The following is an 18,077-nucleotide window of genomic DNA, read 5'->3' as shown; positions in this document are numbered from 1 at the left end:
GAGATCTTGTCGCTACTAAAAACGTTAAAAAAAAAAAAATTTTAGCTGGGCATGGTGACATGTACCTGTGCTCCCAGCTACTTGGGAGGCTGAGGTGGGAGAATTGCTTGAGCCCAGGAGGTGAAGATTCCCGTGAGTCTTAATTATACCACTGTATTCCAGCCTAGATGACAGAGTAAGACCCTGCCTCAAAAAAAAAAAAAAAAAAAAAAAAAAAAAAGAAGTGCTACTGTACTGATAGAATTAGTCTTAAGAGTTCCTCAAGACCAGCAGGTATGTTTCATTCATTGTGAAGTTAGTAAATGGCATAAGATGGGGTCCAGCAAATGTTTTCTGAATCTAGTCGCAAAATTTCAAATCAAGTTTAAACATATACTATTCAATTAAGAGAAATCAGTTCCACATATAATAGATACAGTAATTGCCTATGTTAAAAACCTCCAGTAAGGCTGGGCATGGTGGCTCACACCTGTAATCCCAGCGCAGGCGGATTACCTGAGGTCAGGAGTTCCAGACCAGCCTGGCCAACTTGGTGAAACCCCGTCTCTACTAAAAAAATACAAAAATTAGCCGGGCGTGGTGGCACACGCCTGTAATCCCAGCTACTTGGGAAGCTGAGGCAGGAGAATTGCTTGAGCCCCGGGGGACAGAGGTTGCAGTGAGCCGAGATCATGCAACTGCACTCCAGCCTGGGTGACAGAGCAAGACTCTGTCAAAAAAAAAAAAAAAACAAAAACAAAAAAAAAAAAAAACAACTCTAATAAAGGCAATGTATCATTTTAATATTTCCTCTCTAAATTTGCAAAGCAGGTAAATAATACTGTCTTATTCACAACCATGGATTAACACAAATTTAAGGCTTTTGGGATATTAGTAAGGGCTAGGTAAGAAACAGGTCCCCAAGGCAGGGTGTGGTGGCTCATGCCTGTAATCCCAGCACTTTTGGGAGGCCGAGGCAGGCGGATCATGAGGTCAAGAGATCGAGACCATCCTGGCCCTGTCTCTACTAAAAATACAAAACTTAGCTGGGAGTGGTGGCACATGCCTGTAGTCCCAGCTACTCGGGAGGCTGAGGCAGGAGAATTGCTTGAACCCGGGAGGTGGAGATTGCAAGTGAGCTGAGGACACGCCACTGCACTCCAGCCTGGCGGCAGAGCGAGACTCTGTCTCAAAAAAAAGAAAAGAAAAGGACAGGACAGGACAGAACAGAACAGAAAAGGGTACCCAGTTAAAAAGTATGAAGAATCCTTGTGGGTTTCTTTACTGTATTAACACCTCAGCGCTGTTAATATAATCCAGAATTAGAATATAATATAGTTTCCCAAGAAAATTTGGCTGCGGAGTTCATGAGTATCATATGAGACCAGTGTATCCAACACTGGGAAAATAGAGTTTTAAATAAATTATTATAAAATATTGCTCAACATCAAATAATGAGCATTAATTCTTTAATTCAAAAGATCAGTAAATTGTATATTCTATTTTGTTAAAAAAACTTACAAGGAATTCTTACACACTGTTGATGGGAATATATTATGGAGGTTCCTCAAAATATGTAAAATGGAACTATCATATAATCCGGCAATCTCACTACTGGACATATATCCAAAAGAAATAAAATCAGTATGTTGAAGAGATGTCTGCACTCCCATGTTCACTGCAGCAGAATTCACAATAGCAAATCAGCCTAAGCACCCATGAATGGATGAATGAACAAAGAAAATGTAGTGTGTGTACACAAATACACATACAATCACAATAGAATACTATACAGCCTTAAGAAAAGAAGGAAATCCTGTCATTTGCAACAACATGGATGAACCTAGAGGACATTATGTTAAGTGAAATAAGCAGGAACAAGAAGATAAACTTACATGAGGAATCTAAAAAAGATAAACTCACAGAAACTAAGAGTAAAACGGTGGGTTCCGGGGCTGGCGGGGTGGGCTGGAGCATGGATTGGGATATACTGGTCAAAGCGTACAAAATTTAAGTTAGGAGGAATAAGTTCAAGAGCTCTACTGTACAACATGGTGACTACAGTTAACACTGCTATAGTCTTGAAATTGCCGAGTAGACTTTAAGTGTTCTCACTATAAAATAGGACAAGTGTATGAGATAATGCTATTAAAGTCAGAGTTTGAGTCTGATTTCCTAATCGCTCAATATTTTAACAGATTTAGGAGAAATTAGGCAAGTCCAACAGAATTCATTACTTATAAATCTACACCTATTTTATAAAAAGTATCTGCTTCTAAATATTTTGAGATTTTTCTTATATAAAAGATATGTTTACATGTGTACCACTGTATAGCTGCTCTTAAATGACCCTATGTAAATCAGAGTGCAAAATTATATAACACAAATAGGAACTCCATTAACTTATAAAATCAGAATGCCCACCTGATTATCTGAGAGCCACATAGCCGTCAATTGCTGTAGCTTTGTAAAGCTAAAGGGCAAATTCTTTAATCTGTAGGAAAAAATACAAACAAAAATTAAACTTTAAAATGAGAAGATTTAAAATGAATGAGGGCTCAATCTAAAGGTTTTCTGAAAAATGCTATATAGTTGCACATGAAAATAGAAAAAATATTGAGAAAAGTCCAATATAATTCTTCGTATAGGACATAAGACAAAATATCTAGTTTTATAAGAATTAGTTTCAAAAATATAATTCTTCAGTTGAATCAATTCACCTGGCAAGAAAATGGATAATAGAATAACCTTAAAAATCTGTTAAAAAATTAATTGTCCCTGCCTTAGAGAAAAGAACACATTAAGGAATGTCTCGTAAAATTTCTTTGGTTTATTTGTACTTAGGGAGAACAAACTGTTATAGGAAGCACTCTTAGTGATAGTTTACTATAAAAACTGCACTGCTCTCTATATGTGATCCAGCAGTTATATAATCAAGAAGACTATCCTAAGATGATAATGATTAAAAACAAAGTACAGTCATTCCTCAGTATCTGTGGAAGACTGGTTCCAGGATCTCCCTCAGATACCAAAATCTGCGGATGCTCAAATCCCTTATATAAAATTGTATAGTATTTGCATATAACCTACGCACATCCCCCGCATATATTTTAAATCATTTCTAGAGTACTTATAATACCTATTAGAATATAAATGCTATGTAAATAGTTGGTATACTGTATTGTTTAGGGAATAACAATGGGAAAGTTGGCACACGTTCAGTACTAACACAATTTTTTTCCAAATATTTTTGATCTGAAGTTCTTTGAATCCACACTTGCAGAACCCACAAATACAGACGGTCAACTATAAATACTCATTAGAATATTAAATGAAAATATCCTATTTAAGAGAGAATTATCTACTTCAGCCTTGCTATCTTATGCCTAACTAGTCTTCTGTGCCTTTCTTTCAGCAACCTACTGTGGGCCATAGGAATTAAAGGCTGAAACAGTGACTTAAGAAAGCAGTGGTTCTTTTAAATAAAACAGAAGTTAGAATATCGTAATTAGTCAGAAAATTGAGTTTAAATTAAAGCTCTACCTTACAAGCTACGTGAGTCACCTTAAATCTGAGTCTTAAAACCCTCTTACATAAAATGGGAATACTATTATACTATTTCATAAAGCTGTTTTGAAGACTTCACAAGACACTATGAAAGCAAAAAGTGAAAACACTCTACAAATGCTGTTTAATCATCATTAGTATGTTTACCTCAGGAAAATGTATGGACATTCTGTTTTTAACTTAAACACTGTTCCAATTTACAACCCTAGTGATCAATTTGCTCTGCACTTTGGCTTTGTTGAAACCAGATCTCTGTCTAGGAAATATTAGCAACAGACTAGATACATTCCAAAATTGTTTTGTTAAATAGCAATATTCAGGTGAAGATGTGACTTCAGAAATAAAACGTAACTGTAAGAAGAGAATAAAGATTATATAGCTAAGTCAACCCAAAATGAACAGTAACAACCACCATATGATAAATTAACATCCGATAAAATTAGACCACTCTTCGTATTTAAAGAAAAAAATATATATACAGTTAAGTCCTCATTTAAGTTATTGACAGGTTCTTGGAAACCAAAACTTAGCAAAACTGTGTATGGCAGGTCCTCAAATAAAGTCATTTTCTTATAACATTGATGAACGAAAGAAGTGATTTCATTATATGTTGTTTCACTGAAAGTCACACTTTCCAAGAGCCTATCAATAACACTGAGAACTTACTATGTATATTTAAAGAGGAACAAGCACTAGCTATTCTATTATATATCATATGAAACTTAATTTCATCTAACCAACATCTCCTATAAACCAACTGATGAATATAGTATTACGAACCTATTATCACTTAAATTAATGACTTTTAATTTTTGCATATCACCCATTTCCTCTGGAAGTGTCTCAAGTTTATTGGAATGGAGAAACAGCACAGTTATATTTTTCCAGCTTCCAATCTGAAAGAGAAATATAAACTGAGTATCAAAAAATTTGGCCTACAGGTTGTTCAACATATAAAAAACATCATTTTTGAAAGTTATGAAAAATACTCCACATTTATAAGAGGAATAATGATTAGACTTTCTTTATAATTATTAATTTTTATGTACATAAGAAAACATTTAAGAACCTCTTCTAAATTAACATAGCTAATTATTATTCAGAAAATAAATAACTTGAGAACTATTTTAGAAAGAAAATAAATGAAGCCGCACTAAATAGCTATAATGAAGATAATCAGAAAAAAATGAAAAGACAAAAATCTAAACAAATCTAAAATACATTACCTCTGGGGGCAACTGCTGTAAGTAATTATGATCAGCAGCAAAAGTTCTTAAGTTAGTAAGCTGCCCAATAGATGAAGGCAAAGCTTCAACTTCATTGAAACTACAATCCAATTCTTCTACTGATATTAACCTTTAATTTAAAAAAAGAAATACATATTATTTGTTAAAGATTTCCTATACATAATCCAAAATTTCAGAACATATAAACATTTGAACTTGACTTTGAAAACCTAGTGAAACCATTTCACAAAGCTAAACTTCACCAATAATAAGTAGGTTTGACTATCATAAACACACTCAACCTGTATACTAATTACTTAAATGTTTACAAAATCTTTAGGTCATTTATGCAAATATTTGAAAATATGTATGACATGCTGAACTGAAAGTAAAATCTTCGAGGGTGTATACATTCACAAAAAACTTACCCTCCTATAGAGTCTGGCAGATACATTAACTGGTTTTCATCTATTTTAAGAGTTGTTATATTCTTCAACGAACCTAATGAGGAAAGAAACAACATACAATTTTTCAGCTTACAATACAAGCAAGTCCACCAACAGTCAATGTGAGACATACTACATCTGACAAGAATTAGAAACAACTTTCCTAACAAACGTATCTAAAAGAGATACCACTCCCAGTCCCAACGTTCTATTCCCTCATCCTGTCCTTTCAATCTTCATCCACATCACTATTTAACATAGTGTACATTTGTTTATTAACTCCCACTAAAATATACTGATAGTAGGAACTTTTTTGTCTTCCTTGTTCACTGTTGTAGCTCTGCTTCTAAAAACAATGTCATGGCACAGAAAAGACAGACAATACAAACTTGTTAAATTAATAGACTAAAGAAATGGTAGTATGAAGGTAGTTCATAACAGGTATATAAAAAACTATTCCATATATACTAAATACTAAAACAGTAAAATATTTTTTAAGTTTAAGAAGTGTTGACTAAGAGTAGAATCATAACAAACTTACAAAAATGTAGTTTTACCTAAAACCACTATGTGATTTAACTGAGAAATATATAAAAATATTTTTGGTTTTTATATTAAAACATCAAAAAGGTGTCAAGATTGAAGTTTTGGGTCGTTTCATCAAAATAATTCAATTCCATTGACATATCATTGAACAAGCAACTACACAGACTCAATTATAGATCTCTCATGATCTGTTCAACTGATCTGTTTTCTTGACTGAGTGTCTATAATGAAACAGGACTGAAAAAAGTTACAAAATAAAAGCTATGACAATAAAAGCTAACAGTTAAGCCAAATTTGGATAAATTAACTTATTTTAAAGAATTTAAATATATTAGAAATAAAAATGAGATTTCCTTAGAGTAAATAAAAAACAGTAATGTCAACAAAGGAGCAAACTATACAACTGATCATACCAGGAAAAATTCAAATAAAATCTGTTCCTGTGGTAATGCAGTATAACTACCTTATAATAAGTGAAATTTGAGATTATGTGGAAGCCTTGAATTTATTTTAATAAAAATTACATGAATTTGAAAGCAATACAAACCAATAGTCTCAGGAAGCTGCTGAAGTGAATTGCTTGATAATAGGAGGTCTTGAAGGTTTTCACATGCTGAAATTCCCTCTTCAACCATTTCAATATTATTTTTAGAAACATCCAAATATGTGAGCTGTTTCAAACTACCAATAAACTATAAGTAAAAAAAGAAAATCTAATGACTCTATTAACATTAGTAATTTGTAAAAAGTTTAGAGAATAAACTTGAGACCAAGTTTTAATTCAAAATTAAATGATAATACAAGAAAGAAGACTCCCAGGTAGTTTTTTAAATGCCATTAGAAATGTATTCAGTAATACAGCTAAGATGTTCTACTAATTGTAGCATAGCAAAAGTGACAAAGGACATATTCTTTGGGAATTCAGGTGTCCATTACCTCCTAAGGAGATAGCATATATGGGGATTCTTGTGTTTTTTTTTTTATGGGAGTAAACAATTTGTCAGTTGTTCAAACAGAAAGTTCAGCTGGGCGCGGTGGCTCACGCCTGTAATCCCAGCACTTTGGGAGGCCGAGGTGGGCAGATAGCGAGGTCAGGAGATCGAGACCATCCTGGTAACATGGTGAAACCCCGTCTCCACTAAAAAATACAAAAAAAATTAGCTAGGCATGGTGGCGGTCGCCTGTAGTCCCAGCTACTCAGGAGGCTGAGGCAGGAGATGGCATGAACCCAGGAGGCGGAGCTTGCAGTGAGCCGAGATCGCACCACTGCACTCCAGCCTGGGTGACAGAGTGAGACTCCGTCTCAAAAAAAAAAAAAAAAAAAAAAAAAAAATCAGAAAGTTCATGAAAAATATCCTAGTTTACCAATTCCTCGGGCAAAGCAAATTGGGACATAAGTTCAAGTGATACCATTGGAAAGGACACACTCAACAGTATTAAAAGGAGACTTACAAATGTTCATTATGAGAATTCTTAGATTATAATCAAGAATGTGCTCATGAAAAAATGTAATTTGCTTCTGTTTAATAAAGAATAATTCAATTTCTTTTTATTAATTAAAAGTAATTACAAAAGGTACAATTCACAAAACTGCAAAGGAGAGCCAGAAATAAGTGATGCCATTTAAAATTTCATATACATACCCCTGGAATAAAAGTCAGTCTATTAGCATCCATCCAAAACTCTTTCAATCCACTTAGTTGCTCAAGTACTTCAGGCTGTTGGGATTAGGGTAGGGGATAGCAGTAATTCAATTAATTTATATGAATGTCTTTATCTGGCAAAAGAAACCCTGGGAATTTCTAATAACCTTTAGTTTCAAATCATTAAATAAAAGGAGCAGGGAGAAGGAAAAATAAAAAAGAAGAGCCAGGATGTGAGCCTTTCTACTGCATTATAGCTAGTTACTACAGTAAAATTATTATAGTAAAATTATTAATGGAGAAATCAAAGAGACATGCCATAGCAGTAGATTACAAAAAACACATTTAAGCTTTGGATTACACGACAGGGTCAAGTTTTTATATAATTTGTAAAGAAATAAAAAATAGGGCTCACTGCTTAGAAGTATACAATAAAAACAGGCACTCATGCATTATCAGTAAGAAGATACAGCCTTTTAGAAAACAGAAAAATTACAAATGTTCCCTGGTGACATTCATTAAGAGGGAGATAAAAGACAACATGCATCTTAAATGTCCATAATCAGGGAAAGATAAATAGACAAAGTCATAATTACATGATACAAATATACTGTAATTTAAACCTCTAGTAAAAACTTCTAATTACATGGTGGAAAGTTCTTTATAATATGGTGTTGAGGACATCAAAATTAATCCAAGTGTTGTGGCAGACCTTCATATCCAGGTAAAATTTGCTCCTGGGCATTGTCCCTTCAAGGCTGCCCTCTTCAAAGTTATTTCTATCACCTCACAAAGCCATGTGCAATCAATGATCATGTGATGGCACAGAGTACTATCATATCTAATGACCATAGTTAACAGTCATACATAAAGGCACGTCAGTCAGATTTACTGTTAACATATAAATATAGGTAAGAATCCCAGATGTAACTTGGATTAAAAGAAATTTCCTTTTGTGCATTACTGTTATAATTCTACTGTAAGTTTTAAAAAGTGTATAATGTTGGAAGACCAAAATGGTACAAAAACTAATGATGATTTTGAAAGCTTGTTGGATTCTTAAAATGAACAAATGAGATTTTTGAAATAGTTAATACGGAAACAGATTAATTCATACAGAACAAATATTGAGAAAGGACGTAACAGATAAATAATTTGGGAAGCACAGCATGTATTTTAGAGAATGAGGTACTCCAAACTACCATGGTCCTCCTCAAACCTCAGCTGAAATTTATAATATTAATATAATACCCACAGGGCAATACTATAGCAAGCAGTTTTGAGAAATTCCTATGCTTAAAACCATCATTTGTGAGCTACCACAATTTTAAACAACAAACTTGTAAACTAATTTAAAAGTTTAATAATGATACTCAGCTGGATGAGTTCCTCTTCAAAAAAAAAAAAAATATCTAGCTTATTTTCTGAGTTCTTTTGGAAAACTCACTAAAGACAAAAGCTCCTCAAACACTACTCCTTTCCTTTTAGAGTCAGCTTCATAGTGCACTTGGCATACAAAGCACAAACAAAAAGGTTCTCATTACCACTTCAAAAATAACAGTTGTTTCACTCAATGATTTTCCCCTTAGCTATTAAGTAACATTACAGAGAAGTATCTTATTACTGAATAAATTCACAAGCAATATCCCATGGAGCTCTCTCTGATTCAGAACTACTTTTACCTGCTGCATTCCAGACTGATGTTTCCCACTTATAATCACTCAAATTTTCTGCTTCCTATGCTAAAAATTGTTTAGGTATCTCTTCCATGGACCTCTCATTGATTTTACATTTTATGCTCACTTGTGGTCAGAAGTTCATCTGTCTGGTTAATTTTTCTATCTGTCTGGAAAGTTCTGGCTAAGAACTTTCATACCTTATAACTAAAAAAAAAAGTAAACCTTTATCCAATTTGTAAGAGAAATACATTAATTTTTATATTTTGTTCTTCATCAAATATAAGAACTTAGGGAAAGTGAGACTGATGAGAACTTACCACTTCCGTGAATTCGTTACTTCCCAAATCCAGTCTTTCCAGCTGGGTCAGTCTATTCATGGTTCTGTTCATAATGGAGTAATGAAAAATTAACTACAAAAATATCAATTGCACAGAAGCTTTCAAACAGTCTAAAACATTCTTACGGAATATGTAATTATTTATGGGCTTTCACATGTTGATAAAATAAAAATAGTAATTTTCTAAAAAATTTTAAAAGTCAGATTTCTAGATAAAATAAATTATCAGTTATTATCTTATTTTGCCTTCTCATTGGTCTTTTCATTTCTATTTTTAAGAAGCAATTGCAATAAATTTAAACCCACAAGCCAGAATACAAATAATAAGTTTCCATTTTTTCACATAATAAATTTTCATATAGTACAAGTCAGCTAATAAATTTTGGCAGATGCATAGTAATTACTACCATAATTACAAAAATTCTTTTTCAAAACTGCTCATATATTTGTAAGACTTTAAGATAACTGTAACTCTGAAAATTAATATTCAAAATGCTAACAGTACATGTTGTATTACTCCCCACATGTTCAAATTAAATACAATACAATTCAAAATAAAGTTTTGTATGAATCACAAATTAGTAGTTGACATTTCTTTTAAATAAAAGCAATAATATAGTATTCTTAACTTCAAACTTAACATCAACACTTCTCTGAAACTACAGGAACTTGAAAGATGTACAAACCAGTTTTGTAATGAAATAAACTATGTTGCACTTTTATCTTTTCACTCTCCTTTTACAAAGGTACCTTTTGAAACTAATTCAAACAAATATTTATGCTCTTAAGTTGCTATTTTTGTACAATACCTATTATTTAATACATTGAGATGTTGCCAGTTACCCAGATAAGAAATTCTGTATTAAGGATTTTGTAGGGTATGAAAAAATGAGAGCAAAATATAGTTATAATCACAATATCAGTATATTACATTAATATGTTAATACTTTGAAAATAAGTATCATTTAAAATCCACAGGCACTTCAAATTACGGCATGAAAAACACAGACTATTTCTATCTTCTCTGGAATTTTAACAAAAATTAGTGATAAGTAAAATAAAACTCAGTTGCAACATTTCTCCAGCTTTTTAGTTAAAAAATATAAGAACAAACACCATCATTGTAATGAAACTGTCATTGATCTACATTAGAAGCAAATTTTCCCTTTACATTTTAAATATGCCATTCTGTCATCAACTCTTCATCTTATAATGCCAATTTTTATGAAACTGCTTTCACCTAGATTTACTAAGCGCCTATTCTCAGGTACCATAATTCTGCTTCCTTACTCATATCTTTCCCCAGAAAACCTTTAAGGTTCTAGCTTCCTTCATTAACAAGCGAAAGGCTGCTTCCAGGATCTTTCTCCAGATGTATAAAATCACATGCTATGATAGTAATTTCCTATGTTCAAATAACCATACCAGGTGGAGATTTGCAAAAAGTAAAGAGGATTGTGAGGAGGAAGAGAAGACTGAAAGAACAAAACATAATCTTACATTTCTTGCCTCAGTATTGTTACAACGACAAGATAACAGAAAATTCACATCCAACTATTGAGCACGTAATGTCAATGGCATAACAGTTTTAGAAGAAGGTACAAAAATGAAAAGCTGTGCATTGGCAAAATTCAATTACAGATGATAGCCTGGAAAAGTTAAATTTTAAAACCATTTTAGGAAAATGTGAGTGATACAGATATGTAATAAAAAAGAAAATATACTGTCATGTCAAAAAGTGTCTCCACCTCAACTCTCTATAGTTAATAATGACAACTGTGGCTATACTCATACACTTTAGAATCTCAGAAATAAAACTGCATCCTAGAATAAGATCTCGCTGCCTATCTCAAGGAGAAAACATAAACAATATCCCTCAAATTTTCTCCCATCTGTTTCTAAACTTCATTTGTATTGAACTCATTTTACTTTCTCCTCTCCTCAAAGGAAAAGTAAAACATCTTTTGTGTTTTTGGTACTGTGCCCTCCAGTATTCTTTAGGTAGCATTAAATTTCACTTAACTATATATCTAAAACAACAGCTCTTTCCATTGCTCTAATCTTTGATATAGTCATATAACCTAAATGCACATGGCTTCGTAATACTTAAAACTATATCCTCTTGTTTGTGAGGTCTCAAAGTTATAATCAATCAAAAACAATTAGGAAAGAGAAAGAAATAAAAAGCATCCAAATTGGAAAATAAGAAGTCAAAATTAGTCTTGTTCAGACAACATGATCTTATACCTAGAAAAATCTAAGGACTCCACCAAAAAACTGTTAGAACTGATAAACGAGTAAAGTTGAAGGATATAAAATCAGCATGTGAAAATCAGGAGGATTTACATATGCCAACAGCAAACAATCTGAAAAATCAAGAAAGCATTCCCATTTATAGTAGTTACAAAAAATATAAAATACTGGCCAGGTGCAGTGGCTCATGCCTGTAATCCCAGCACTTTGGGAGGCCGAGGCAGGCGCATCATGAGGTCAGGAGATCGAGACCATCCTAACACGGTGAAACCCTGTCTCTACTAAAAATACAAAAATTAGCCAGGTGTGGTGGCAGGCGACTGTAGTCCCAACTACTCAGGAGGCTGAGGCAGGAGAATGGCATGGACCCAGGAGATAGAGCTTGCAGTGAGCCGAGATCATGCCACTGCACTCCAGCCTGGGTGACAGAGCAAGACTTCATCACACACACAAAAAATAAAAATAAATAAATAAGTAAATATATATATATATATATATTTCTTAGGTATATACATATAAAATACCTAAGAATCAATCTAAAAACGTGAAAGATCTATACAAGAAAAACTATAAAACTCTGATGTAAGAAATTAAAGAGGACACCAAAAAATGGAAAGATACTCCATGCTCATGGATTAGGATAATTAAAACGACAATAATACCCAAAGCAATGTACAGATTCAATGTCATCCCTATCAAAACACTGACATTCTTAACAGAAATATTTTTAAAATCCTAAAATGTATACAGAACCACAACAAAAGACTCCAAATAATCACAGTGATGCTAAGCAAAAAGAACAAAGATGAAGGCATCATACTACTAGACTTCAAAATGTACTACAAAGCCATAGTAATCAAAACAGCATGGTACATAGGCACACAGACCAATGGAAAGGAATTGAGAACCCACACATAAATCTATGCATTTACAGCCAAGTCATCCTAGAAAAAGGTGCCAAGAAGATAAAATGGGGGAAAAGACAGTTTCTTCAATAATTGATGCTGGGAAACTGTATAACTATATGCAGAAAAATGAAACTAGACCTCTATCTCTCACCATACACACAAATTAAACCACAATGGATCAAAGACTTAAATCTAAGACCTGAAACTATGAAACTACCAGAAGAAAACACTGGAGAATGCTAATTCCCAATATAAATATCAAGGATACTGGTTTGGGCAAAGATTTTTTTGTGTACAACCTCAAAACCACAGGCAATCAAAGCAACAGAAATAGACAAATGGGATTACAGCAAGCCAAAAAACTGCACAGGAAACAACAAAATGAACAAACCACAGAATGGAAGAAATATTTGCAAAGCATCCATCTGACAGGAATTAATAATTAGAATATATAAGAAGCTTCAACAAATCAATAGCAAAAAAAAAATTCTCTTGTAAAATGCACCAAAGATCTGAATAGACATTTCTCAAAAGAAGACATGCAAATGACAAACAGGCATATGAAAAAATGATCATCACTAATCAGAGAAAACTACAATGAAATATCTTGCCCTAGTTAAAATGGCTTATATCAAAAAAGATAGGCAATAATAGATGCTAGCAAGGATGTGAACAAAGAGGAATCTCTGAACACTGTTGGTGGGAATATAAATTAATATAGCCACTATGGAGAACAGTATAGAAGTTCCTTAAAAAAATTAAAAATAGAACTATCACATAATCCAGCAATTCCACTATTGGGTATATATACAAAAGAAAGGAAATCAGTACACTGAAGGGTTATCTGAACTCCTATGTCTATGGCAGCACTATTCACAATAGCCAAAATATGGAATCAATTTAAATAACCATCAACAGAAGAATGGATAAAGAAAGTATAGTACATATACACAACAGAATATTATTCAGCCATAAAAGAGGCTGCCTGCAGTAACACGGGTTCATCAGGAGGCCATTACGTTAAGTGAAATAAGCCAAGCAGAGACAGATAAATATTGCATGTACTCACTCATGTGTGCGAGCTAAAAAAAGTAGATCCCAGGCTGGGTGTGGTGGCTCACGCCTGTAATCCCAGCACTCTGGGAAGCTGAGGAGGGCGGGTCATTTGAGGCCAGGAGTTCGAGACCAGTCTGACCAACACAATAAAACCCCGTCTCTACTAAAAATACAAAAAATTAGCCAGACGTGGTGGTACATGCTTGTAGTCCCAGCCACTCTAGAGGCTGAGAAACAAGAATTGCTTTAACTCGGTGGGTGGGGGGTGCGGGGGAGAGTGCAGTAAACCGAGATCATGCCACTGCACTCAAGCCTGGGCGACAGAGAGAGACTCCGTCTCAAAAAAAAAAAAAAAAAAAAAAAGATCTCATGAAGATAAGAGTAGAATGGTGATTACCAGAGGCTGAGGAGGGTAGTGGGGAGGAAGGAATGAAGGGGAAAGAATATAAATGTATTTATTACCACTGAAATGTACACATAAAAATGGTAAAGACGTAAATTTCACACATATTTTACCTCAGTAAAAACGTATTAAAAAGGCTACAATCATATCTTAAAAGGAGAAAAGAATATTTGCAAATTCACTGAGAGTCTAATTTGAATCTCTAAAAGGTGTTAAAATCAGTTAATTGCCTATGATATCACATAGTAATTGTAGGCTGAGCTATTACAGTAAACAATTTACATCTTGTTATTCAAATCTCTTAAAAACCAGTCACATTTTTAGCTAAGGAATTATCACTGAGAGTATCAAATCTGTAATATATACATGTCTTTTTGAATTTTAATATGGATTATAATTTGACTTTAACTTATACTCACAATCATCACTATAAACATTCATCCATGCATTGAACAATTACTCAAAACACTGTCTTTTGGAATAAAAAATAGACACAGTCTCTGTCCTCACAGATAATCATGGGAAACCGAGGGGGAAAATACACATGCACATACATGCAGGTTATATGCTGGTCAGGGAAGAAGAGAGTGACATATAATAAAAACAGGTACATTAACATTATCCAGCAAATACTGTAACAGATATAAATATGTCATAGAAGCTGAGTAAACAGAACAACTCCTGGGATAACTGGAGATGTTTTCCTTCTCAAGAGGTGAGAATTTTGTTTGTTTTGAGCCAGGGTCTCACTCTGTTCTTATGCTGGAATGCAGTGGTACAATCGTTGCACACTGCAAGTGCAAACTCTTGGACTCAAGCGATCCTCACTCCTCAGCCTCCAGAGTAGCTGGGACTATAGCTACATGCTACTGTGCCCGGCTAATTCTTTAATTTTCTATGGAGATGGGGATCTCGCTTTGTTGCCCAGGCTGGGTGGGCAAATCTTGATGATGCGATTTCAACAAGAGTTGGCAAAATTTTTTCTGTAAAGGGCCAGACAGTAAATATTTTAGGTCCTGTATACCTAAAAAATTTTAGGGCCTACAGTGATAGAGCAGTGACAACCACTCTAACACCAACAACAGATGCATACGGTAGTGACAACTACTTTATCACTGTAAAGCAAAAGCAACCACAGACAATATGTACATGAATGCATATGGCTGTGTTCCAATGAAACTTTTGTTTACAAAAACTGACAGTGGGCCAGATTTAATCATAGACTGTAGTTCCCCAACCCTTAAAATGTAACACTATAGCAACGCATTCACAGTGTTTTAAGATATTTGGTCAATAAAAGGCCACAGACTACAGTGCATTTTGAGTTTGTAGACCTGTTCCTTTTATAATTAAATCTTTTTATTTGCTCCTGGATTGGCATCTCTTGTTGTTAGCTTACCATTAGGGAACCAGTCATCCCATTTCTAATTTACAATACACTAGAAAGCCAGACAATCAAGTTTCACCGTTACCAGGCTTCACATGAAGATCCTATGGATCTTTCTAATGAGCAATATGTGTATGAACTTTAGAAGATGAACCTGGGATTTCTGATTTCTATTCAGTATTGAGGTGGGCTTTACATATTTATTATGTTGACTTTGATGTCACACACAAGATTGCATTTCAGACAGCTACAAATCATTACCAACACAGTACCACATTAAACACCAACAACAGACACATACATTTTAATATTTTAACACCACTAATTAAAATATGATGACCACACAGTCAGGATTTACAAATAATTTGCACCACATTTTAGGTAATAAAAATTTACATTTTTAAAGACTTAATCATTAAAAAATATAAATTAAGTTTTTTAAAGAATAGCACCTTTACTTACTTAGGCAACATTTTTAACTGGTTTTCTCTAAGCTCTAATATTTGGAGTTTAGTTAATCTGCAATACAAAAAACAAATCATGTATCTAGGACAAAGACAATGAATTTAATAAATTAATTTCATATTCTAATGTTTTAAAGGAAGCAATGTAATTGTGTAATTACTATATGCAAAGTAGTATATTAAAAATTACAGAATACAACATAAAATACAAACGAAGAAAAGACTTATTTTTGCTCCTCAAAATTATGGTCAGAGGAAAAGGGTTAGCACTTCCACACATTTTCAAAGTGACAAAATGATTATCCCAAAATATCAATCCTCCAGAATTTCATACCTTTTACCAAAAATGCTCACAAAAATTGTTAACTCTTGGTAGATTCAAGAATAATAATGCAACTCTAAAGTGCTGCTCTGAGAAGAAATAAAGAAACAAAAAGAGGAGGAGAAATCCTCTGGCACTTCACTGATGTACATTCCACTAAAACTAGAGAGAAAATGAGCAGATCAAGTGATGCGAATGCCAGATACAGAAGAGGACTCTGACAAGTACATCAATGATTTTTAGATAAAAGATGGCTACAAAATTAACATTTAGTTGGCCAGCATTTTCTCTAGTAGTTAATTTAAACTCAGTAATAACTTCATATCTATTACACATTCATCTGTTTGTTTAAAAAATTACTCAGAGACTTGAGGGTGGCAGGGAGATGATGAGGTCGCCCTCAGAAATAGATTCTCTTTTTCTCAAGAATTTTGATTCCAGTGGAGAAGACAGATAAATCAATTATTAAATCATTTTAGAATGCTAAGAATATAGCATTCAGTATCTCAAGCATACAGAAATTACCCCCATTGAAACGTCCTCTTTTGGCCACCTAAGAAAACTCTTTTTTTTCTTTCAAACTCTCACTGATTATTGTTTACTTGGAAAAATTAAGTCAAAGCCACCAAAGAAACTATAAAAGTCACAATGCTTGGGAATAATTTAAAAATAGCCTATGAAACTGTAATGAGTAGTACTACCAACGCAGCTTATAGTTTTGTAAACTTTATAAGAATAATAAAACGTTTTAGAAGAAGCCATAATTTACCTGCCAAAATTAGCTGGCAAGAACTCAAGAAAAGCATCATTCAGATACAACTGGGTTAGGTTTAACAGCTGAGAAAATCCATCAGGCAGCCTACATAAAATACCAGAATTTAAATTAAGTTCATGTAAGAAATTCAGTCTTTTATTAAAATCCAAGACTCTCATATTTTCCCAACAGACAGAAAACAGTCGCTTCTTTACTTTTATGAGAGCCCCTTCAAAGATTTGCCTTTTATAATAACCTACTTGTTTCAATGTTATCTTCATCACTTTGTAAACAGAAAATGAGGTAGTATTTGTTTTAATAATGTAAAATCTGAACAAAACAGTCAACTATGAATGAGCCACAATACATAAAAATATATTTAGAGTATAACTCTGAAATCAGCAGGCACTCTTGAAATCTGTCTTATCTACTCTCAAAAGGACTAGATAAGAATTTCTAAACCTTGGCAGAGAAATTTTGGGCTGAATAATTCTTTGTTGTATATAGGCTGTCCTGTGCACTGTAGGATGTTTAGCTACAACACTGATCTCTACAAACTAGATGCCAATAGTGTGCATGCATGCACACAAATACCCCACTGTGAAAACCAAAAATGTGTGCAGAAACTGCCAAAAGTCTGCTGGGGCATGAGAGCCCCCAGCTGAGAACCACTGGTTTAGATTACTTCCAATTTCAATATTTGGCTCCTAAATAATTTTAAGATTATACAATTTTACAATAAGCAAATGAAAAGAAAAAACATTTAAAGCTGAATGATGTTAGGGCCATGTAACAATCTACGTGTGTTAGCTTTACTTCTATTTTTTGTTGATTATGAAACAAGTAAAGATCTAGAATTTGATGCTAGAGCAATATTTTCAAATGAAGAGGCTATACATAATCTTTACATGTTGGTTCTGGATTGCTATGCTTCTTTCTAGTCATCTTTTTGCTTCACCATTCCATTTTTGCAAAATTTAACAGCCTTGGTGCCAGGAAAGCTTTCTGTTTACAGTCATCACCATCATAAATGGACATTCACAATCTTCTGATACACCGCAACCAATCATATAGTTTTTTTTTTTGTTATTGTTTTGTTTCTGTTTC

General features: G+C 33.5%; 1 protein-coding gene across 5 annotated transcripts in view; it reads right to left on the bottom strand.

Moving 5' to 3' along the window:
- ERBIN (erbb2 interacting protein) overlaps window positions 1–18,077 on the bottom strand; it is a 148,413-nt gene that overhangs the window by 49,629 nt on the left and 80,707 nt on the right. For all 5 annotated transcript variants that reach the window (XM_004091224.3, XM_003265998.4, XM_030797857.1 and 2 more), the window contains exons 6-14: window positions 16,986–17,075; window positions 15,893–15,949; window positions 9,404–9,467; window positions 7,408–7,482; window positions 6,312–6,456; window positions 5,201–5,273; window positions 4,773–4,902; window positions 4,327–4,442; window positions 2,404–2,473 (exon numbers count right to left, since the gene is read on the bottom strand). In XM_004091224.3, coding sequence (XP_004091272.1) covers window positions 2,404–2,473; window positions 4,327–4,442; window positions 4,773–4,902; window positions 5,201–5,273; window positions 6,312–6,456; window positions 7,408–7,482; window positions 9,404–9,467; window positions 15,893–15,949; window positions 16,986–17,075 — 820 coding nt within the window. The remainder of the gene's footprint in view (window positions 1–2,403; window positions 2,474–4,326; window positions 4,443–4,772; window positions 4,903–5,200; window positions 5,274–6,311; window positions 6,457–7,407; window positions 7,483–9,403; window positions 9,468–15,892; window positions 15,950–16,985; window positions 17,076–18,077) is intronic.

This window comes from Nomascus leucogenys, chromosome 18, assembly GCF_006542625.1.
Source record: "Nomascus leucogenys isolate Asia chromosome 18, Asia_NLE_v1, whole genome shotgun sequence".
In the NCBI taxonomy this organism is placed as follows: domain Eukaryota; kingdom Metazoa; phylum Chordata; class Mammalia; order Primates; family Hylobatidae; genus Nomascus; species Nomascus leucogenys.
This window is presented reverse-complemented; position numbering and strand designations above follow the sequence as displayed.